The sequence below is a fragment of the Aquarana catesbeiana genome, linkage group LG08 (assembly GCF_042186555.1).
Source record: "Aquarana catesbeiana isolate 2022-GZ linkage group LG08, ASM4218655v1, whole genome shotgun sequence".
NCBI classification, from domain to species: domain Eukaryota; kingdom Metazoa; phylum Chordata; class Amphibia; order Anura; family Ranidae; genus Aquarana; species Aquarana catesbeiana.
The window spans coordinates 144893496-144917744 of NC_133331.1; the positions used below are offsets into that span (position 1 = coordinate 144893496).

General features: G+C 43.2%; 1 protein-coding gene across 4 annotated transcripts in view; it reads right to left on the reverse strand.

The window, feature by feature from the left end:
- The window catches only part of WASHC2C (WASH complex subunit 2C), a 123186-nt gene that overhangs the window by 67800 nt on the left and 31137 nt on the right, over nt 1-24249 (reverse strand). For all 4 annotated transcript variants that reach the window (XM_073596530.1, XM_073596529.1, XM_073596528.1 and 1 more), the window contains exons 8-16: nt 18030-18119; nt 14729-14816; nt 13865-13936; nt 12202-12314; nt 11962-12031; nt 11781-11840; nt 8054-8209; nt 5456-5574; nt 4023-4115 (exon numbers count right to left, since the gene is read on the reverse strand). In XM_073596530.1, coding sequence (XP_073452631.1) covers nt 4023-4115; nt 5456-5574; nt 8054-8209; nt 11781-11840; nt 11962-12031; nt 12202-12314; nt 13865-13936; nt 14729-14816; nt 18030-18119 — 861 coding nt within the window. The remainder of the gene's footprint in view (nt 1-4022; nt 4116-5455; nt 5575-8053; nt 8210-11780; nt 11841-11961; nt 12032-12201; nt 12315-13864; nt 13937-14728; nt 14817-18029; nt 18120-24249) is intronic.

The window sequence follows — 24249 nt, forward strand, 5'->3', positions numbered from 1 at the left end:
TCCTCCATAACTTCGCCAAGACATGTAGTTAAGGTTGAAAATGTACACATAGAATATGACATATAGTTTTTAAAACCAGGGCAAGGGGGAGAGTTTCCAATAGGGAAGTGAGTGCATTGGGCTTCAACAAAATGGTGGGCAATTTGCAACACACACTAGTTTGGTAGCATAATTGCTAATGTGGAATGCTTGTTCTTTTGTTAAAGAACATTAATTGTTATTAAATTGTTATGAGTAATGGTCGTCTTCAAAGTAGATTTAAACTCTAACCAGATTAAATAACTTTTTTTTCCAAATCTTTACCTGCATCTCCTCCAGCCACTTAAAGAGGAGGTCCACTTAAACAAAAAATATTAAAAGCAAGCAGCTACAAACTTTTAATAAATGGACACTTACCTGTCCCGGGGTCCAGCGATGTCGGCAGCCGAAGCCGATCGATCGCTCATCTCTCGGCTGCCCCCACTGCCATCCTCGGACAGGGAATCAGGAAGTGAAGCGTTGCGGCTTCACTGCCCGGTTCCCTACTGTGCATGCGTGAGTCACGCTGCGCGTCTACACTGGTCCTCGTTGTGTTGTGGGAACTGTGTATTTCCCAGAACACAACGGGGGTGGGCTGGCATTTGCGGCTAGCTATTCCCGGAAGTGGGTGCAGATACCTGTATTATACAGGTATCTGCACCCCCCTCCCCCCTGAAAGGTGCCAATTGAGGCACCGGAGGGGGGGGGGAATCCGATGAGCGGAAGTTCCACTTTAGGGTGGAACTCCGCTTTAAGATCTACATGCACTCTCGCCAAAGTTGACTAAACATTATTGTTCTGGACCAGTTTAATGATAGTTCACAACAGTGGACTGTGCCAACACAATGTGAGTTGGCACTGTCATTTGTAGTCTCATTTGTATGCATGCGACAGGGTGACAATGCAGAAGTGCACTGAGGAGACAGCTGCCACCCCATAAAAGGAAGTCCTTTCATGGCAGAATCACATTAATTCTTATAATGAAAGCTGCAGATTTAAAAGGATTAAAAGCAACCTTTGGCTTGACATTAACATGTTAAAACGTATCTCAGATTTTAGAGCATGGGTTAAGATCAGCTTTAAAAATTAGATTTTTCCTACAGCTTACCTGTAAAATCCTTTTCTTGGAGTAAATCACTGGACACAGAGCAGCCATAATAATTACTATGTGGGTCATACGCCACCTATAGGTAAGTGGACACCGGCAGATCAATCAAACAGGAAGTCCTCCCCTATATAACCCCTCCTACACAGGAAGTACCTCAGTTTTGTAGCAAAGCAATGAATATCCCAAAAGAGAGGGGAGGGACCTCTGTGTCCTGTACTCCAAACAAAATGATTTTACAGGTAAGCTTTAGGAAAAATCCAATTTTCTTTATCTTACATCACAGGACACAGAGCAGCCATAGCAATACCAAACACCACAGTGGTTCAGATGCACCTGACACCACTGGCCATCGGGAGATGTGGACACCATTAGATCACTGAACCCAAGACCGGTGCATCTGCCTCCCCCGGCTGCCTCTCTTTTCTGCAACCATTTAACTGGTATAACAGGTAAATAATGTAGCAACTATATTAGCCAAGCTAATAAACAGTCCTCCAAGGATGCAGCCCAAAACAACGTTGGTTACCGCTATGCAAAACCTTAGGTATGCAAGTATGCAAGGTACCCAGGTATACTGTTATGTAGGTACCTAGGTATGAAAACATGCAGGTATACAAGTATTCTTGTGGTTCATGCATTTATATATGCAGTTCAAGGCAAATAAGCACATATGTATGTATCCCAGGGCAAATAAGCACATATGTATGCAGTTTATTGCAACTAAGCACATATGTATGCAGTTCAAACTAAGCATATACCTATGCAGTACAAATAAAAACATGCCAGCATGTGTTTAAGCAATATGCATTTATGGAAGCATGCAAGTATGTGCTTATGCAAATATACGTTTAGGCAAAAGCGCGTGTCTATGCAAACACACGCTTATGCAACACGTGCCCATGGAAACATGCATTTACGCAATAAGCAAGCATGCGTTTATGAAATGTGTTTATGCAACATATATTACGCAACACGTATCTATGCAAACGTGTCCATGCAATGTTTTTATGCAAACATGCATTTACGCAACATGTATCTATGAAAACATGCAGTTACGCAAACGTGTCCATGTATACATGCGTTTACGCAAACGTGCATCTATGCCAACATGCGTTTACGCAAACACGTATATCTATGCAACATGAATACACATTTATGTACACACGTCTATGCAAACACGTGCCTATGAAAACCTGCGTCTACGCAACACGCATCCACGTTCCTCTGAAAACGTGTGTCTATGCTGCACCTGGACCCATACTAGTTTTGCAGGATTAGCCAAGTGCACAGGCATCCAATGCAGCCTCTTTGCTGCTTCAAAAAGCCTAAAATCAAGCTCCTGCAGACCAAATGCATGCTATTCTGGAGACAACTCCTCAAAGTGCACTGATGCCCAAGTTCTTTCAAAACATGCGCTTATGCCACACGTATCTATGCAAAACATGTGTTTATTCAAACATGCGTTTAAGCAACAAGTTTGCAAGCATGTATACTATGCTGCACCTGCCCAACTGCACTTGGCCCCATACTAGTTTTGCAGGATTAGCCAAGCACATACGCATCCCATGCAGACTTTTTTCTGCTTCAGAGCAGCCTGAAAGTAAGTTCCTGCAGACCAAATGCACATTTGACACAAGACCTTTTCAGTACACTGACCCGTAGAGGGGTGTATCGACTTACAGTTGTACAAGCACCCCGGATTAAGCAGTAAATCATGACTTTTCTGGCCACACATTTCTCCCATAGTAAAAACTCACACTTCATTAGTATCCATAGGCTGCTGTTATGTCTCAAGAGGCCCTGCTGGACCTGCCATCCACATGGTAAACATGGTCGCCCCTCCTCCACTTCCTGCTAATATAGAAATAGACCATACTAAGCAAGCCTGTGCCCTCTAGTTGCTGGAGGAGAAACAGCAGCCCACTCTTCTAAGAAGTACACAGAGCATGATTAAACAGCACACTGCCCCCAGTGGCCACTGAGAGAAGAACGGACAGTCAGATTTCTCTCTCTCTCTTTTTCTTTTCATTAAAGAGAAACCGCAAAAATGCAGACTTACCATTCCTGCTGCAGGACTCTGAAGATAACAGGAGTCCAACCTTCACCCATCACAGCGGGCTTTGTCATAAAAGACCTTCAGGGACTAGGCCCCCCTTAATTTGGGGTCCACTCCCCTGGACCTGTATAGCACCCTGCAGGAAAGTACCTTGGTCAGAACAAACACTGCACAGGGTTCCATTATGCAGGGTCCAGTGCCGTAAGGCTGCATTACTGGCAAACCTCGAGGACTCTTCTCCCCTATTCAATGAGACTCGGGTACCATCCATTTTGGCTGACAGCTTTTTCTAATGGAATCGATTGAAGTCTATGATTCTTAATAGAACCGTCCAGACCTCATGTATGCTCCAAGAGCATGTGTATAACAACAGTGACCACCACCTTTCAGACACTGGCCAAAAACAAAACGGAAAACGGAGGTACTTCCTGTGTAGGAGGGGTTATATAGGGAATGACTTCCTGTTTGATAGATCTGCCAGTGTCCATTTACCTATAGGTGGCGTATAACCCACATAGTAATTATTATGGCTGCTCTGTGTCCCGTGATGTATGATAAAGAAAGGCTCTTTAGAACAGTTAATACACGTTTAGGAATAAATCACTGTTTCAAATAAAGAGGGGTCATTAAAAGAATATTGTGTTCCTTGTAGAATGAGTCATGTTGGGTCTGGAACTGCAAAGTGCAGTGGACTTTATGGTTCAATACACATAGGTGCCACAAATTTTTGACCAACTACAGACTGCAGTGTTTATCTGCAAGGATGGTCATTGTGTTATCTTGTTCTGCCCAGGAGACCTTCTAAATATTGTCCTGGCTATGTTTTTCATTTAAAATTACCTCTGAATCATCCTCATCAGAGAACAGACCCTTGGCCAGCCTTTTGTTTAAAGGTTCCGGTGGTTGAGGTTTTTCTGCAGGCACCTGTATATTCTGGAACCAAACAAAAATATATAAATGCAAGGGACTTCAGGCCACTGAAGCAAAGCTAAGTAATGCAGACTTAAAGCGCTTGTTAACCACCCCCCTCCCCCCCCAAAAAAAGGATTCTGTTCCCTTAAAGCATATTATACAGCACAGCGCTTGTGCTCTGTCATTTGGCCCCTTGTATACCCTAAAAAACCTGGCTGATCCCGCCTGGCTATGCCCTCCCCTCTGCAAACAGATTACGATAATCATGGCTGCTGCGCCTCGACACTGAGGTCTGTTTGCGTGATTCCGTCAGCCGCAGCCTGCTATCTGCAGCTCTCCTGTGTCTATATCTCGTCTGTGCTTCCTGTGCCCCCCCCCCCCACCTACCTCTGTCAAATCTGCTACTAAATACTGCCATCCTCTCTGTACCATTATAAGAGGTTTGCCTGTGTTCTGTAAAAATGTGCCCGATTGTACCTGTATGAGCTCCGCTCCTGTCGCTCAGCTGATGCATGTATCTCTCCCCCTCCTCTCCGCCTGACGTCAGCAGGAGGGCTCGGCTCCGCCCATTGCAGCTGTGAGCCAGAGAGACAAGGGAGGAGAGGAATCAGCTGAGCTCATACAGGTACAATCGGGCAGATTTTTTACAGAACACAGGCACAGGGAAACTTCTTATAACGATACAGAGAGGATGGCAGCATTTAGTAGAAGTGGGTTAACAACCACTTTAAGCTTTAATAAGTAAGCTTTAATAAGTAAATCATAACAATGACATATACTGTACAGAATTTCAAAATTATTTTGGATAAAGAATTTGGAATTACAAAGGTTCAAATACAAAGTTCACTATGCAGATTAAACAGTTTTGTACAGTGTAGTGAATGGAAGTAGGTGGGAAAGATGCAGTATGATTCTACATAATACCATTTGCAAATAAACAGAGTTGTAGCATTTTGACAGCTCAGTGGAAATATTTTGTTTACATTGCCACCACATTCTGGGGCTTTATTTTACAGTAAGTCCCTACTAACGAATACACTGATCAGTGTGTTCTAGCGGGGGGCACAGTTTCCGTCAGAACACAACAGCACAGCGGGGGAGATCATTGCAGCAACATTGCTTGTGTTGGTGCGGCGATGTCAGTTTTTCTTCATTCAGCCCACTGGGTTGAAAAAAACAAAACAAAAAAAAAAAACGTGCAAACACCATCTTTAAAAGTTCGCAACGCATCTTTGTAAGTTTGTATGTAGGGGACTTACTACGTATAGCAGAAAAGAAACACCCATAACATATACAATAGATGCCAATAAATTATTGCATAACTGATACTAAAGACAATATAAAGTCATCAGCATTCAAACCTTTTTGTCCAGGTCTGCAGCAACTTTATTTTTGGTAACTGTTGCAGGAGGCATAGAAGGGTGGACAGTAAATAAGTCATCATCATCTGCAAATAAATCAGCAGCTGGTTTGGCTTTAGCTGAAAAGGAAAAAAAGCGCATGTTTAGGACGTTAAAGAGCACCTGTAATGTGCGAAAATGTAATGGTGTGGTAGTGGGTGTTCCGAAAGTCAACGATACACTTAGTTGGATTTGTCTGGTTTAACCACTTGAACACCAGACTTTTTCTGGCACTTTTTGTTTACAAGTTTAAAATCAGCATTTTTTGCTAGAAAATTACTTATAACCCCCAAAGAGAAAATATATATATATTTTTTTAGCAGAGACCCTACAGAATAAAATGGCGATCGTTGCAATTTTTTATGTCACATGATATTTGCGCAGCAGTTTTTCAAATGCAATTTTTTGGGAAAAAAATAAATTTTAATGAATGGAAAAAAAAACAAAAGATTGCTGATCACCGCCTTTACTAGTAAAAAAATTGTAATAATAATAATAATAATAATAAAAATGCCATAAATCTATTCCCCATTTTGTAAAAGATAAATATTTTGCGCAAACCAATTAATATACGCTTAGAAATTTTTTTATCAAAAATATGTAGAAGAATATATATCGGCCTAAACCGAGAAAGAAATATAAAAAAACAATTTTTTGGGGGGATATTTATTATAGCAAAAAGTAAAAAAACATTGCTTTTTTTTTCAAAAATTGTTGCTCTTTTTTTGCTTATAGCGCATAAAATAAAAAAACCGCAGAGGTGATCAAATACCACCAAAAAGAAAGCTCTATTTGTTGGGGGGAAAAAAAAAGGACATAAATTTTGCTTGGATACATCGTCGCACAACCACGCAATTGTCAGTTAAAGCAAAGCAGTGCCGTATCACAAAAAATGGCCTGGTCATTAAGGGGGTAAATCCTTCCGGTCCTTAATTGGTTAAAGTGATTGTAAAGTTAACTAAAAACACAATTTAAAACCCCCCAAAAACAAAGATGTTATACTTACCTACTCTGTGCAGTTGGTTTTGCACTGAGCAGCCCCGATCCTCCTCTTTTCAAGTCCCTCTTTGACTCTCCTGGCCCCTCCCTTCTGTTGAGTGCCTCCACAGAAAGCAGCTTGCTATGGGGGCACCTGAACCGAATCACAGCTCTCTGTGTCTATTTAGACACGAAGCTGCTGTTCGGCCCCGCCCCTCTCTCCTGATTGGCTTACTGATTGACAGCTGCGGGAGCCAATGGCACCACTGCTGTGTCTCAGTCAATCAGGAGGGAGAGTCTCAGACAGCTGAGGGATTCATGGGCATTGCTGGATAGAGAGGGGGCTGAGGTAAGTATTAGGGGGTGCTGGGGAGGCTTCTACACACGGGTGTTTTTTTATCTTAATGCATAGAATGCATTAAGATAAAAAAACCTATTGCCTTTACAACTCCTTTAAATTATCCAGCCATGTAAACACAGCAAGGGGTGGGATGACCTCAAGTATACACATACACACACACACACACACACACACACACACACACACACACACACACACACACACACTATGAATTCTTGGTCAGAGAACACAGATCCTATGTACATTACACTATGAACTTCATTCGTTAATTCAGCCATTTGGCTAATGATACGCTTTGTCAAGTCCCTGGTAAACATTAGATGGAAGCTGCATGGTAGGCAAAAAAGGTTGACTTTTTCACCAATCTTGCACAAGCATGTATGTACTGCGAAGAGCAATGCCAGTGCTAACTATTGCAAAGAGGAGACCAATGGTTGTTTGGATGAAAGATTTCAAACTATCCCCATGAAAACCATCACACATCAAATCTATATGTTGCCCCCTTAGAGACCTATAAAAGAGCCATCTTTAATACAGTTAGGAATAGAACAACATTTTGGGCGAAGCAAGCAAATTCATTTTAGAGGAAGCTTTTTGAAGTTTTGTATTTTGCCACCAACAGTACAGTACACATGCAACAAATAAGGCAATATTTACACAGCACAACATCTACCACAATTAATGTAAATTAACTGTAAACTATTTAGTGGAAACAAAAGTAAAGCAGAGTATTGGTTTAAATCGTTTGTTACCCCAACACTTCATATTCCTGATATGTGCCTGCTATACCATGTACTTGTATGAGAAAGTATCCTGTTCTCTTTGTATTGCTTCCTTTGTGCGAGATCCCAGGTGTTCCTGCTAGTCACTCTACTTTCCTATTAAAAACTGATCACACTAAGCAGGAGAGCACACCGTGGTCAGTTTTTCTAGCTATGCTGGGAACTCAGTGTATTCTCCTCCCATGATTAGACTTGCCCTGACATGCCCTCGCTGCACAGCCATTTACTGGGGAAGCTCAGTGTACTGTTGCTTCTTCTCCCCAAGCTCTAATGCAGCTGAGAAAAGAGGGAGGGTGATTACCTAAAAAAATAAATAAATAAATAAATAAAAAAAGGGAAGGTATAATATCTATACAAAAAAGTTTTCCCTTGCATTCCTATTTTGAACTGAATGGGTAGTTTTACAAGGGGATTGTTTACAATCACTTTAAATTTTACCTGTAGGTTGGGCTGGAGCTGATCCACCAAACATTACATCATCATCATCAAACAGACTTGTGTTTGTCACAGACTTTGGAGCAACCTCTGTAGGAGTAGCAGTCTTTTTTTTATCCTTGTCTACCAAGATGGAGGGGTTTATCACATTCTCTCCCCCTGCAGAAAACAAAACAAAATACTTACATGATGCAAAACAATGATCAAATAGTTCTGCTAACGGCATTCATCGACAGCCCAATATTTGCAAGCAATGTGACTAATTTGAACACTGTGAGCATGATCGCAAGTCCTTTGCGAGTTCCAATTCACAACTTCACTCTAGTCTAGCCCCACTCATATTTGAAAGAGCTGGTCCAAGTATGAAACACCAGTGCTGCTGTGCAGGCAGTCAGGTAAAGCGCTTACTTTCCCCTAAGGCTAACATTCACACTGGTGTGGGGGGGCGTTGGCAGTGCTTTTTGGCCACTAGCGGTGCGCTTTTAACCCCCGCTAGTGGCCGAGGAAGGGGTTAACAGTGCCTACAAAGTACCGAAGCGCTTTGCAGGCGCTTCGGCAGCAGTAGCCATTAATTTCAATGGCAGGGGCGGTGGAGGAGCCTGAAAGATGCTGCTTGCAGGACTTTTTCTAACGTCCTGCAAGCGCACTGCTCCGGTGTGAAAGCATTCAGGCTCTCACACTGGGGCTGCAGGGGAGGCATTTTTCAGGTGCTTTACAGGTGCCATTTTTAGCCCTTTAGCACCTGGAAAACGCCTCAGTGTGAAAGTAGCCCAAATGGACAAAGCAACAGGTTTGAGTTCCGTTTTAAACCTTTCTGGTTCCCAAGTTGAGTAGTGAGGGAAAAAAAGCATTTCTGATCTCCTGCGGATTTTGTACGTTTGCCCACTAACAAAGAAATGATCAGTCTATAATTTTAATGGTAGGTTAACAGGGAGACAGAATAACAACAAAAATATCCAGAAAAAACGCATTTCAAAAAAGTTATCAATTGATTTGCATTTTATTGAGTGAAATAAGCATTTCATCCCCTATCACTTACCAAGATGTCTGGCTCTCAGGTGTCTTCTATACAGGTAATGAGCTGAGATTAGGAGCACTCTTAAAGGAGTGTTCCTAATCTTAGCTTGTTACCTGTATAAAAGACACCTGTCCACAGAAGCAATCAGATTCCAATCTCTCCACCATGGCCAAGACCAAAGAACTGTCCAAGGATGTCAGGGACAAGACTGTAGACCTACACAAGGCTGGAATGGGCTACAAAGACCATCGCCAAGCAGCTTGGTGAGAGGGTGACAACAGTTGGTGCGATTATTCATAAATGGAAGAAACACAAAATAACTGTCAATCTCCCTCCGTCTGGGACTCCCATGCAAGATCTCACCTTATGGAGTTTCAATGATCATGAAAACTGTGAGGAATCAGCCAAGAACTACACAGGAGAATCTTGTCAATGATATCAAGGCAGCTGGGACCATAGTCACCAAGAAAACAATTGGTAACACTACGCCATGAAGGACTGAAATCCTGCAGTTCCCGCAAGGTTCCCCTGCTTATGAAAGCCCATGTACAGGCTCGTCTGAAGTTTGCTAATGAACATCTGAATAATTCAGAGGAGAAGTGGGTGAAAGTGTTGTAGTCAGAGGAGGCCAAAATCAAGCTTTTTGGCATCAACTCGCTGTGTTTGGAGGAGGAATGCTGCCTATGACCCCAAGAACACCATTCCCACTGTCAAACATGGAGGTGGAAACATAATGTATGGGAGTGTTTTTCTGCTCAGGGGACAGGACAACTTCACTGCATCAAAGGGAACAATTGACTGGGCCATGTACCGTCAAAACGTGGGTGAAAACCTCCTTCCCTCAGCCAGGGCATTGACAATGGGTCGTGGACGGGTATTCCAGCATGACAATGACCCAAAATACACGGCCAAGGCAACAAAGAAGCAAATTAACCACTTCGCGCCGGGAGGGCGTCTAGGGACGTACTTGACTTTGCAGGGGGATATCTGAATGATGCCTGCAGCTACAGACATCATTCAGATATTGTTTTTTCAGCCGGCGATTCCCTGGACCATAAGAATTATCATAGCGGCTGTTCCGCTGTTTGATCAGTCTTACGGGCGGTGGGAGGGGGACATCCCCCCCCCCTGCTTTTACCGACTCACCGCTTCCATTGGTGAGTCGGAGAACGGATCCGCCGGCCCTGGATAGAGATCATAGAGATTTCCGGCGGACCAGATGGTCGCCAGAGTCTCTATGATCATTCGGAGGGCAGGCGCGGTGTTATGGACGAAGTCTTGTTAGACGAAACGCGTCGGGAGGACTCCACTGCCGCCTTCTTTTTATGTACAAGCGCTTTTTATCATCTTAAAATGTAAGTATTTCTTTTTACAATAAAATACGTTGTTTACGGTATTACACGATGTGGCCCCTTTTCTATCCTTTATGAGCCATACGTGGGGATTTTCATCGTTATATTTGGAGAAGATACGTTTATGAAGCCCCCTGGGATCCCTTCATCTCCAGGCTATCAAGGTCTTCCCCCTATTGCCAGTGAGCAATACAAGCTGGTTTGACCCTTACAGTATATACTGTCTTGGGTTCAAACCCTCCGGTAAGCCTCCACTTTCACCGGTTGCGGGAATTGCACATTTTCTTGAAGACACCGTGGTGTGATGCATAGAGTTGGCCCGTCTGTATATTATTCAATACACATATATGTTGGACTACTAAGGAACCAGCTGTGCATTATTTTCAAAAAGTTTTTTATACAGCTTTATGCTGGTGATGGTATACGCACTTTTCACAGGTGGTGATTATTAGAGTCGCTATGTGTACGGACTTTACTTTTTATTTTATTTTTCATTTATTTTGATTTTTTATTCAATTTTCAATTCAGTGATGGACATTTATGTGTTTTCTTTTCAGACAATTTTTTATATTTAGAGCACTGGATATTCACCTCATTAGTTTGAAGGTGCATTATTTATTTAGCGCTACACGTTTTGGTTTCCATTGATTTATTTGGCAATTATTCTTTTTGCAGTGTTAGCGGCTCACTATTCACAGCAAGCGCAATTTTACTACTGGTGTGTTTTTGGAACATTTCAGCTCCTGCTGCCAATTCTGTCGATCTCCCCTCACTCTGTGGCAGCAGGTGTGGGAGGGGGGGGGATCTTCTCCCCCATCCGCTGTCACTTTTTGAAAAGAACGCGTCTGTGTGGGGAACCGCCCACACGGCCAGGTCATTCATTCATATTCCTGTGCTGGTGAGCGCTTCATAGTTTATTGATTCTTCCTGCTCTCAAGTAACTGCCTGCCTGTTCAAGTATGGGGTATACAGCTATTTTGGGAGTCTGCAGGAGCCCTGCATTGCACCCATGATCTGCTGATCATGGGTGCAATGCTCTGCAGGCTCCCTAGAAAAAAATTAATAAATGCACCTTTTTTTACCTGCAAAAAATGTCCATTTATTATTTTTTAAGAAAAGGTGAACTTATCCTTTAAGCAAATCTCATTTCTCAACAGCCCAGTCTGTAGAGAACAAATTTATATTTCTCGACTGCCAGGATTTATGAATGGTGGGCTTTTTACAGATAAGGTAAAACTGCACGGAGACACTATGGAAAATCAGTTAATGAAAATACACCTGTGAAATATCTAATCTAACTATTTTTAATCAATCTGCATATCTTTTTGGACAAACTCTACAGCTCTGCTGTCGCCCTTACCTGGAAAAAGGGAAACCCCTCCGTATGGTGGCTTCTTTTTCGCATCAGACGGCAATGTTTCTAAAAAAATATAAAAACAATGCTTTACAACTGAAAAAACACATATTTCCTAATAAGGAACATTCCAACAATTTCTTGTAGTTGAAGACAGACATTGTATTCTTAAAACAGATGTCCCTACCAGGTTTGGCAACAGGTGCTGGCTCTGATGGCTTGTGTTCTTTAGTCTGGAGGTCAGAGAAAAGATCGCCCTGAGGGTACATAAGAATTATTTTAACAATAGCCAACCATCTCATTTATGAGGTATTAAAATGTATCCAATTTAAGAATTGATGTTAGGGGAAAGGAAATAGTTTTTTTATTAGAATCTGGAGATTTTACAGCATAAAAAAATAAATAAAATTCATGCAGCTTTACCAACCTCTTCATCATCGTCATCAAAAAGCCCTTTTCCTCCACTGAAGAGCCCTCCTTTATTGCCAAAGAAGTCATCATCAGTAAGTTTGGGTGGTTTGAACATGTCATCATCTTCATCTAGAATCACATGTAAAGAAGTATAAATGAGAAGAAGAAAGCGGATTACCGCATGCTGTATTAAGCGATGGAGCTGAACCACATCTCTCACAAAACAGATGTTGATGTCCCAGTCAACATGAGAGATGTATTTTTTTTTTTTTTTTTAAGAAGTGAACTATATATAAATTAAATAAGACAGTAATTCTATACAGTTAGGAAAAAAAATATATAGCTTATATTCTTTTCTCCACTTATCGTCTGCAGACCTGAAATAAGAGTTACCATTACCTATTGAATGTATTAAAAATTACCAGAGCAAAAGCAGTAAACAGAACTACTGTAACACTTTCTTAAAGATCACTTTTATAAAAAAAAAAAACAAAAAAAAAAAAAACACAGTAAAATGTATAGGGTTAAAGGATAAGTTCACCTTTGGGAACATGTTACATCTTCCCCCAATTTTATAGTGGAAGATGTAACATGTTCCCAGTGCTGCAGCCGCTGATTCTCCCCCCCCCCCCCGTGGCAGCAGTACAGGGAGAAGTTCCCTGTACTAGCTGTCACTGTTAAAAAACAGCGTGGCTGTGCAGGGCTCCACCCACACGGCCGCACCATTCACACACACAGCTCCTTAGCAGCTGTCGGTGTGTAGTTCTCAATGTACTACCACGGCGCCGTGTAAAGCTGTGATAGTTCATTGAATCTTCCTGTCAGCGAGTATCGGTTTGCCTGTACAGGATGTACAGGCAAGTAGATACACCGACAGTGTGCAGGAGACCTGCATGTCATCAGAGATCTAGTACAATGCTTTGCAGACTCCTATTACAAAAATAAATGCACTTTTTTTACCTGCAAAAAGATGTGAATTATTTTTTGTAGAAAGGTGAACTTATCCTTTAATACAAGTGTAATTCAAGTGTCTTCATACGTACGTAGATACATATCTCAAAACAAATGTTTTTGCAATATTGATCCTTTAAAGCCGAACTCCAGATTTTAGTGAACTTAAATAGTTTGGACAAAGTTGGTCCAAACAAAAACATATTTCTTTCCCTAACACATGTGCTCGCTGTCAGCGCTGTATAAACTGTATGTAGCTTCAGTATACAGTGCTGTTTACCAGCAGCGGAACGGGAACTTCCCGTCCTGTTCCCAGAACAAAATCAAGATGTGCTGACCACTGCTCAGCCATTCACAGGAAGGAAGCTTTATATGTTATAAATTAATACAAGGCATCCTCTGATTGGCTGAGGTGGAGAGATGGGGGGGGGGGTGTGAATGACTGAGTAGTGCTCAGCCCAACTCTATTTTATTTCAGGAACAGGACAGGAAGTTCACAACCCTCTGGCAAGAGACAGTGCTGTAGATTGTATGTAGCTGATGCTATGTACAGTATACAGCGCTCCCAGTGGGCGCATCTGTTAGTGAAGCAAATAGTTCATTTGGACCAGCTTAGTCCAAACAAACTATTTAAAGTTCAGTAAAACCTGGAGTTAGGCTTTAATCTTTAATTAACTGAATGATGCATATTTATGTCCATCCTGCTATAATACACAGAATGCCCCTACCATCAGAAGGAAGTTTTCTAACTTCTTTTTTCTCTTTTTCTTTCTTGGTTTTGACTTCTGATGACGATATAGCTAAAAAAAAATACACAGAAAGCATATTAGATCCCCTAAAAGAGAAGTATGGGGTTAACAAAACAAAAAATCCTTATACTCACCTAGGTGGATGCAGCATCAGTCCGATCCTGCATCTGTCTCCCGCCGCCTCTGCAGTGAGAACTGAGCGATCAAGCGCCACTGATCGCTCAGTTCTTCACTCCGCTTTGAGCAAAGAGCCATGACTGTTAGTTACCAACGCTCTGCTCTGCCTTTCCAGCACACTTGGGGATCTATGGTGCAACTCTGATTGTGCCCGGGGCACCAAAAGGAGATAGTGTTCCCTTTTCCTAAGTGTTGTGAGATGATTTAGCTTGTATGGAGAACCTTTATCTTATCTCAACTTGCTTATTTATGTAAAACACAGGACAGCCAGTTATTGGTTTCTAGTTTTTATTTACAATTATGTTTATTGTACACAATATGTACATTATTTTGATAATAGAGAATGTACATTTCCTTGCATACCTTGCTCTCTGAAATGTATTTGTAATTCTGTCATCATATCTATTGTGCAATAAACAGAGTTTTAATGCCACAGCAACGCTATATGTGTGTTTGAACAGGTCATAAAATATAAGCAAGTTAAAGTTAAATGAGATTATAAGCGATGTGCAGTAAATCTGCAATTGTCTAAATTGTTCTTACTGGTCTAAAAGTGGTTACATTTTGCACTGCCTTATACCAGAACCTATTACAATGGGAATGTTTTCCCTATAAGAACCTCTCTTATTCATATAATGCCTTAATAAACAACAGAACTGTACTCACATGACTCATCTGCCTCCAGTCTTTTTGGAATCTCTGCTTGTATCCGGGCAGCCAGTTCATCAGCAAAAGATTTTGTTCTAGTTTTTGCCTGGGGATAAACACAAATACTCAGCATTGGTGCCACTTCCTATGTGATTGCATTACCCAGAATACTGCACTGTGTACTTGATAAGGTATTGTCATCACTGGTACTAGTTCCTAGAATTACCCAATTTCATCCAAAAAAGCTTGTGTATTTAGGATAGTACTGTCATTGCGATGCAACTCAATAAATGGTACTGCAACATACAGTGGTTGGTAGCAAAGTTTAAACTAGTATGATCACCAGGTTCCAACAATATAAAAAAAAAAAAAGGACAACAGGAAACTAATGGAACATTTTCAATAAGCGCTAAAGCAGTGATAAATCATATTGTGTTTGCCCCAGCATTTGTCATAGGTGAGCTAGATGTCAGATTGCCGTAAAAAACACCTGTTTGTACAGCCAATACTAATAAAGGCATCTTTTTTCCACCCCTATGCACACAGCCTTATCTGAATTGTGGGAACTGGATAAAAGCAGCCTTGGAAGATTGTTAAATATTTACAGTGTGTCGCCATTTCTTGTGAAGAACAATTGCTGTCCAAAACAAGGGATAAGAATTACGGTTTGCTGTTGTGGGAATTCCGCTTTCTGCCATTCTGGTGCATTGTTTCATGTGTAACATGCATTGCATTAAGACAGCCCAGTTATTTATTTTATTTTTTTGTTTACAAATGTTTTATTAAGGTATATCAGGTAAATACAAGTCGCAAGGCACAGAGAGGTAATCATTGAAATCAAGGAATAAGATAAAATGGTACACAAATGGATCTCTCACGTTGCCTTTTAACAGCTTAAAAACTGTAAATAGTGTAAAAAGAACACAAAGAAAACCAGAAAAGAAAATGTATAGAAAGAGAAATGCAAGAGTAATAATGTACGTAAACCAGATTGCATCTGCTAGGTGTGACAAGTAAATAGAAGATGACTATGTATAGGCCAAAAAGTTAACAAATAGAATCCTCATCAGTACTGGGTATGTTGATATGGGATGCCTCAACCTATCTGATCATTGGGATTAGGGACTAAGAGGTCTCCAAGCCTGGAACATATATTGGCTGAGTTGACCAACTTCCCCATTTAAGGTCGAAGACGTGCATAATGTCTAGGAGAGTGTGATGCACTCTCCATCAATCTGATGGATTCCATACATAGGAGCACCTGTGACCATGTTACAGAGGAGCATCGCCAGTTTAGGGCGATGGCCCATTGGATATCGCTGAAGAGTGTATGGACTAGCTTCTGTTGGAGGGGGGGGGGGAGACCCCTGGGAGCTCAGCAAAAAGAGTGCACATTTGAAACATCAAGGTCACCGGTACTCCAGTTAATTTGAGTATCAGCGAGGGGTTTTTTTGCCATAAGGGTTTCAAAACAGTGCAGCTCCAGAATAAGTGTGGGAGAGTACCTATGTCCTGACATCCTCTAAGGCAAGTGGCAGGGACCAGTGGTTAAATTCTGTGCAACCTGTCAGGGGTGTAGTACCAGCGGGTGTGTAGTTTAACTACCGTCCCTTTGATTGAGACTGAGCGTGTGCATTTATGCATGTTAGAGACCATATACTGCCAGTCCTCCCCTGAAAACTCCTGGGCTGTCTGTCTCCCAGCCTAAACATAGCTGTAGATTTGGTTGTGGTGTTGTGGTCATTAAGGTACTTGTATAAGGTTGAGATAGTCGATCTATCTCTGGAGGCCTCTCCACACAGGCTCTCAAATGGTGACTTGGTCAATTCCACCCCTTGCACTAGGGAGTTAGAAAAACAGCGACGTACTTGACAGTATTTATAAAATTCAGATCTATGGAGGGCAAAAGTCTGCTGTCTGTGTTCAAATGAGCAGAAGGACATGTCTTGCAGCAGGGATTCTAAGGTTACAAGCCCCTGTGCGATCCAGCTGTGGAATAATAGGCCTTTGTCAAGGGCCAGGGGGAATTGGGGTTCTCCTAGGAAAGAGGCCAGGCTTGGTGGATTAGAGGGCAATTTAAATTTCTCCTTGTAGAGAGACCAGAGATAAAGGGACTGACCCACAATGCCATTAAGCGGAGCAACATCTCTTGGGGAAACTGAGCTTAACCAGAGGAGACCTGGGAGGTAGTAAGGGCCATCTGAAATCTTCTCGAATTGTAGCCACGGTATTGATGCAGGGGAGGTGTGCCATTGTGCCATTTGGATGAGGCGAGATGCCAGGAAGTATTTCTATAGATCCGGGGTTCGGGGATGATTGTAAAGGGCTTTAAATCCATTGATAAATTCGCAGCTGAACTCAAAACTAGACAGAATGGTGTCCAGGTAGGGCCAGAGGACGCTGTCAAAGGCCTTATTAATGTCTAGGCTCAGGAGTAATACCTTATTGGAGTGAATGTCAGCGTCTTGGATAATATTAGCTGCTAAGCGTATATTGTCGGTGATCTGTCTAGATGGTGTGAAATCCCAGTTATTTTGAACGAGCTACCAACACACCAGAATAGACATGCAGCATGGTTTCTGATGCAGAACACCAAAACACATGGCAGCGCATTACTATATGTGTTGTGGTGCATCCTGTGCATCAAAGCTGGGTCGACTTAATGCGATGGGGTGCAATTCAAAATGAATGCACACAATTTGCCTTAAGGTGCACAGCAGTAATGAGCATGTCACCTCAAAGCAAAGAAGGGTTAATGACCCCTTAAAGTAAACTTTCAGTGAGAGAAATACAGAAGCTGCCATTGCTGACCTTCTGGAAAGCTAAGTTGCCTGCTTGTTATGCTGACCCACTGGCTTCAATTTTTCGAGTTAGCAGCCTGGAACAGGTATGATGATCAGGAGACTGCGACACAAGTCAGTAATTCTTATATGCTTAAATGTCTCAAGCAAAAGGGTTGGCATGAAACCTGGGGAAGTCTGGGTAACATTTTCAGAAGGAAAAGTTCAATAATAGCAGCCCCCATGTTTCTCTTAAAACACGTCTTTATGCAGCGTGTGTAAACATATAATAAAATTATATATTTTATATAAAGTATATATAAAATGTAATGCCATAGATTTCAGGTCAATTTTAAAAGATACATGCAATACCTGCCATCTAGTCCAGAGGGCAGTGCAATAACAAAAGTAACTACAGGTAAGGATTAAGATCAACGAGGGCACTAAAGTAACAGTATACGTGCTTATCTCAGTATATCAATGAACATACAAACATCTAGCTAGGAAGAATTTAAAAATAAAAAGCTGGCATAACTTACAGATTTATCATTCTCTTCCTCATCTTCTTTGTCTGATTCTCCAAACAGATCTGAGCCATTATCTTCATCCTCATCACTCAGGGCTGTACGCTGGTAAAATGGAAAAAATAATGATGCATTATTCAATATAATGCAAGAATGATGGACCTCATTAATTAAAGTATTGTAAATAAGAACTGTCTGTGCTGCCCTTCAGCAATGAATCACATATTCTAACACATACTTTAGTGTTATTTTCCAGTACAGATTTTGATCACACTGGCTGCTGTGGCACAAAAATAGGATTTTTTAACAGCTTACCTGTAAAATCCTTTTCTTTCGATGTACATCACGGGACACAGAGCCTCAGTAATTACTGATGGGTTATATAGGTATCACTAGGTGATTGGACACTGGCACACCCTAAGCAGGAAGTTCAACCCCCTATATAATCCCTCAGTTTTGTAGCACAGCAATATAAGTGTATTAGAAGAGGGCGGGACCTCTGTGTCCCGTGATGTCCATCGAAAGAAAAGGATTTTACAGGTAAGCTGTTATAAAAAATCCTATTTTCTTTCTCATACATCACGGGACACAGAACCTCAGTAATTACTGATGGGATGTCCCAGAGCAATGCTATCTGAGGGGAGGGGAACCACCACCAAGTAGGGTGCAATCAGACCTGAGGACCCTGTACCGCTGCCTGCAGCACACTACGCCCAAAGGCGATATCCTCATGCCTTCTCACATCCACCTGATAAAATCTGGTGAATGTATGGACTGAAGACCAGGTTGCGGCCTTGCAGATTTGAGCCATAGAGGCCCGGTGATGCACTGCCCAAGAAGCACCAATAGCCCTTGTGGAATGTGCCTTGATCTGAAACGGAGGAATCTTCTGTTTCAAACTGTAAGCTTGATAATCAATTGTCAAATCCATTAAGAAATGGTAGCTTTTGACGCTGCCTGTCCTCTTTTGGGACCCTGTCTGTTTTGCGAATTTGAGCAGTTGCTTCCAGATAGGTTTTGACTGCTCTTACTACATCCAAAGAATGTAGTGACCTTTCTTCCGAAGAACAGGGATCTGGGAAAAAAGGAAGGCAGAACAATGTCTTGGTTTAGATGAAAATCTGAAACCACCTTCGGTAAAAAACTAGGATGAGGGTGCAGTACCACTCTATCCTTGTGTACAATCAAATAAGGCTCTTTACAGGAAAGAGCTGCTAATTCTGATACTCTTCTAGGAGGAGAAATGGCTACCAGAAAAATTAACTTTCTTGTCAACAAGACCAAAGGAATTTGACGTATCAGTTCAAAAGGCTGTTTCTGTAAAACAGACAGAACCAAGTTCAAGTCCCAGGGGTTTAGAGGTGCCTTAACCAGAGGATTAAGACGCGTCACCCCTGCACAAAGTTTCGGACCAAAGAATGCGAAGCAAGTGGTCGTTGAAACAATACTGATAAGGCCGAGACCTGGCCCTTGATGGTACTCAAGGCCAACTTCATCTCTAATCCCAGTTGTAGAAAATCAAGGATTCTACCTATCACATATCTTCTGGGATGCCAACCCCTGGATTCACACCAGGATACATAAGCTTTCCAGACTCTATGATAATTACTCTGGAAGCTGGCTTCCTTGCATTGATCAAGGTAGATATCACAGGACCTGAAAGCCCATGATTTTTCAAAATGTGGGTTTCAATAGCCAAACCGTCAAATTTAGCGTTTAAAAGGCAGGATGGAACACTGGACCTTGAGATAACAGGTCTGGGCGTAACGGTAGAGTTCACGGGGAACCCACCGCCATCCTTACTATTTCTGCATACCAGGTCCTCCTGGGCCAAGTGGGGGCTACCAGAAGTACCAACTTCCTTTCCTGCCTGATCCTGCGAAGGAGTCGCGGCAGTAGCAGAATAGGTGGGAATGCATAAATCAGTGAGAACCGATGCCACGGAATCACCAACGCATCTGTCCCGCATGCAAGAGGATCCTTTGTCCTTGCCACAAATCTGTCTATCCTTTTGTTGAATCGGGATGCAAAGAGGTCTACATCTGGAACCCCTCATCTTTGGCATATGGCCCAAAAGACATCGGGATGCAGAGACCGTTCCCCTGGGAGTAACTGCTGGCGACTTAAATAGTCCGCCTGCCAGTTCTCTATCCCTGAAATGAAGACTGCCGATATACATGGCACCTGCTTCTCTGCCCAGACTAAGATCTGGTTCACCTCTCTTTGAGCAGCTCGGCTCCTGGTGCCTCCCTGATGATTAATATAAGCCACTGCTGTGGCATTGTCGGACTGGATCCTGACCGGGCAACCCTGTAGCCTGAGAGTCCAGGCCTTTAGGGCTAGATATACCGCACGGATCTCCAGAACGTTGATGGGTAAGGCTCTCTCGTTTTTGGACCATACCTCTTGGACCGCAGACTGTTCCAGAACTGCTCCCCAACCCGACAGACTGGCATCTGTTGTTACCACCGTCCAGGTCACCGGTAGAAAGGATTTTCCCTTCTGTAGGTTTTCGGGTATTAACCACCAATTGAGGCTCTGACGCACCGCATGAGACAGGTGCATCGGAAAGTCTAATGCCTGAACCTTTTTGTTCCAGGCCGACAGGATACTGTGTTGCAACAGTCTTGAATGAAACTGAGCATAGGGAAATGCTTCGAATGAAGACACTATCTTTCCTAGCAGCCTCATACAAAGGTGGACAGAAGGACCCTTCTTGGTCCGGACTACCAGAATCAGCTCCTTTAAAGCAGTGATCTTTGCCTGAGGTAGAAATACTTTCTCCTGGCTTGTATCTATGATCAAACCCAAATACTCCAGTCTTCTTACTGGTTTTAGGAAAGATTTTTCTAGGTTGAGAATCCAACCTAGGTGTTCCAGATACTTGACTGTGGTCCTCAAGTTCCCGTTCAAAGAGGCTACCAACCGGTCTATCAAGAGCAGGTCATCTAGGTATGCTATGACAGTTATACCTTGAGCCCTGAATCTGGCTTGATCCAAGATCTTTGTAAACACTCGAGGCGCAGTGGCTATCCCGAAAGGCAGAGCCACAAACTGGAAATGACGCCCTCCTATCTCGAAGCGCAGAAACTTCTGATGAGCAGGAAAAATGGGCACATGCAGATATGCATCTCTGATGTCTATCGATGTCAGAAATTCTCCTCCCTGCAGGATGGAGACTACTGTCCGAATTGATTCCATGCGGAAGGACCGAATCCTTAGGAAACGATTCAGATCCCTTAGATCCAGAATGGGTCTGACATCCCCATTTGGCTTTTGGACCGTAAAAAGGTTGCAATAAAAGCCCAATCCTTGATCCTTCGTGGGAACCACCATGATGACCTCTTGCGACAAAAGTCGCTCTAACGCTAGAAGGAGCGATTGCTTCTTCTCTGGATCTCTGGGGACACTTGATCTGAGGAAACGAGGAGAGGGTAATTCTTTGAACTCCAGCTTGTACCCTAAGGTTACTGTGGAGATTACCCATCTGTCCTGGAAGTCCTCCTGCCAGAGCCTTGAGAACTGTAGCAGTCTTCCCCCCCACTCGAGTGAGCGGGGGCGCCCCTTCATAAAGAGGTCTTAGTGTCTTGTCTAGTAGACTTCTTCCCCCAGGACTTCTTTTATCCCTGGGGTTGACTCTTGTTTCTTGACCCAGACGGAGGAGGCCGTCGCAAATGCCTGGAGGCTGATGCCCCTGGCTCTGAGGAAAGAGTGCATTTGAAAGAGGGACGCTTATTCTTTCTCTTAACAGGTAAAAGAGTGCTTTTCCCACTAGAGATCCTTTGGATATAATTATCCAAGTCTTCTCCAAACAGCCTTGCACCATGAAATGGGAACCCAGCCAGGAGCTTTTTACATGGTGCTTCAGCTGACCATTTCTTTAACCATAAGATTCTACGCATATGCACCAACCCAAGCAAAAGACAAGAGGTTTGCATGATAGAATCCCTGATGGCATCAACAGCAAAACATAAGGCCGCTGGAAGGTTAGCCAACCCCTGGGCCTGCTGTTCAGGCAAAACTTTGATGACCTGCTTAACATGGTCTCTTAAGTATTGACAGACTCCAATCGCTGCTATTGCAGATTGAGCCACTGAGCCTGCTAAGGCGAAAACATCTTTCAACAGGGATTCCATCTTTTTATCCACAGGATCCCTGAGCATCTGAGCATTGTCTACAGTACAAGTCAGGCTTTTATTTACAAGGGAAATGGCGGCATCAACGGCCGGTATTCCCCACATCTTAATAAACTTTTCTTCCATAGGATAAAGTGTTGAAAACTTTTTCGGTGGAAAAAAACGTTTATCTGGGTGATCCCACTCAGAATAAAGGAGCTTTTCAAGTAAATTATGAACTGGAAAAGCATGTGCTGTTTGAGGAGGCTTTTCAGTGACCCCAACGAAGAAGAGGGTTCTTTAACTGATTCAGATACGGGCAACTTAAATGTGGAGCGGACCAATCCAGTAAGGATCTGCACTAAGACTTTCTCATCCTGAGAAGCTGCAGAGGGCCCTTCTCCACCTGATTCCTCTGAAGAGGAATCATCTGTCCCATCCAGATCCTCCGAAAGGGATTCTTCTCCTCTATCCCAGAGCTCCTCAGCCTGAGGGTCCTGGGTAGCAGAGGAAGGCCTAGTGCATTTTCTTCCACTGAGTGAAGATGTGATTATGGCCATTAATCTTTCCTCTAAACCATTAATGGTTGAGGAAAAAAACTCCTGCGTAATATATACAGGGCTGAAGTGCCAGAAGCAGGTGTAGACCCTGACCCCAACGGCTCTCCCTGGCTAGCCGTCCCTGGCCCCTAAGGGGGGGGGGGGGAATGCTGCAGACAGGGGGCCCTCAGAACCCGAAGGAGATCCCCTAGAGCCTCTGGTTCTTGGGGTATTTGAACCTCTTCTACCCATAGTGTAAAGCAACAAGGTGGAGGTATCAAAAAAATGAACACTGACTGCTGAGCGATGTAGTCTTAGCCACAGCCCTGCTACCAATGCCCAGTCTTAGTGTTTCCTTAGTAAATGCTGCCTAGGGGAATGCCTGGGTCCGACCTTACATGCGACCTGTCAGCTCTGTGTCCCTCCAAAGGCTGTGTGCACTCATAAAGTGTGCCTCTTATAGCCTTGCAGCCGTCAATGTGGGCGTCTGAGCACGCTGGACGCTCCGCCCCCCCCTCGTCTTTCAATGAAACCAGCGCTTCCCGCGCGAGCCGACCCTCCGCTTCTCCACCTGGGATAGCATGGAGGAAGGCTGGGGGTGGAGGAGGAAGGAGAGAGGCCGGCAGTGATGGGGCCCGCACCTGACCAATGGCGGCGGTGGTGATGGTGCGGTATACCACCGCCTCACAGACACCTGCGGCCCCCTATCTTTTGGGGGGGGATATCCCTGAGGAGAGCCTCCCCCATCCCATCCTACCTGGAGCTCGGCTGGAGGAGCTGTGCAGCGTGAAAACTGAGACAGACGATAAGCATGAGAAGGTATGTGCTCTTGGCAGCCCCCGGTGGAGACAATAGGCATAGCATGCATTTACTTAAAGGAGAAACCTACTAGAATTAAAAAAGTCTGTGGAATTTCCCTTACCTTATCCAGCCGCAGGGTTCTGTTATACAGACCCAATCTTCACCTCTCACGGTGGGCTCCGTTTGAAAAGACCTTCACAGACTGGGGCCCCCTATGGATAGGGGGATGCACAGTTCTGGGCCTGTAAAGCACCCGGCCAGAAATAAGGCTAGAAAAACCATTTTCTGAAAATGCGGGGTCCAGCTCTCTAAAAAGAGGAAGCGTTACAGGTAAAACCTCATTTCTTCGGACACGAGGCCCGGGTACCATCCAATTCGGCCTAGAAAGGACACTTTGAAATGGGTCTGGTTCGCCTGGCTTGCCCCAGTATAGAATATAGGATATTCCCTTTGGAGCTTAGCACAGGACATCTTTACACGTCCAACACCTAAGACACTGGCGTAAAAACGGAGGTATCCTTGTAAGGGGAGAGATTATATAGGGGGTTGAACTTCCTGGTTAGGGTGTGCCAGTGTCCAATCACCTAGTGATACCTATATAACCCATCAGTAATTACTGAGGCTCTGTGTCCCGTGATGTATGAGAAAGAAAGACATTTCTTACTTAAAAGATATTTTTAATAAATGAGAGGCAGTTTGATGAAACGGTATTATTCCTATTTCTGAATTCATTCTATGCTGCTTTTCAGCAATGCAATTACACTAGCATAAGCCTTTGTT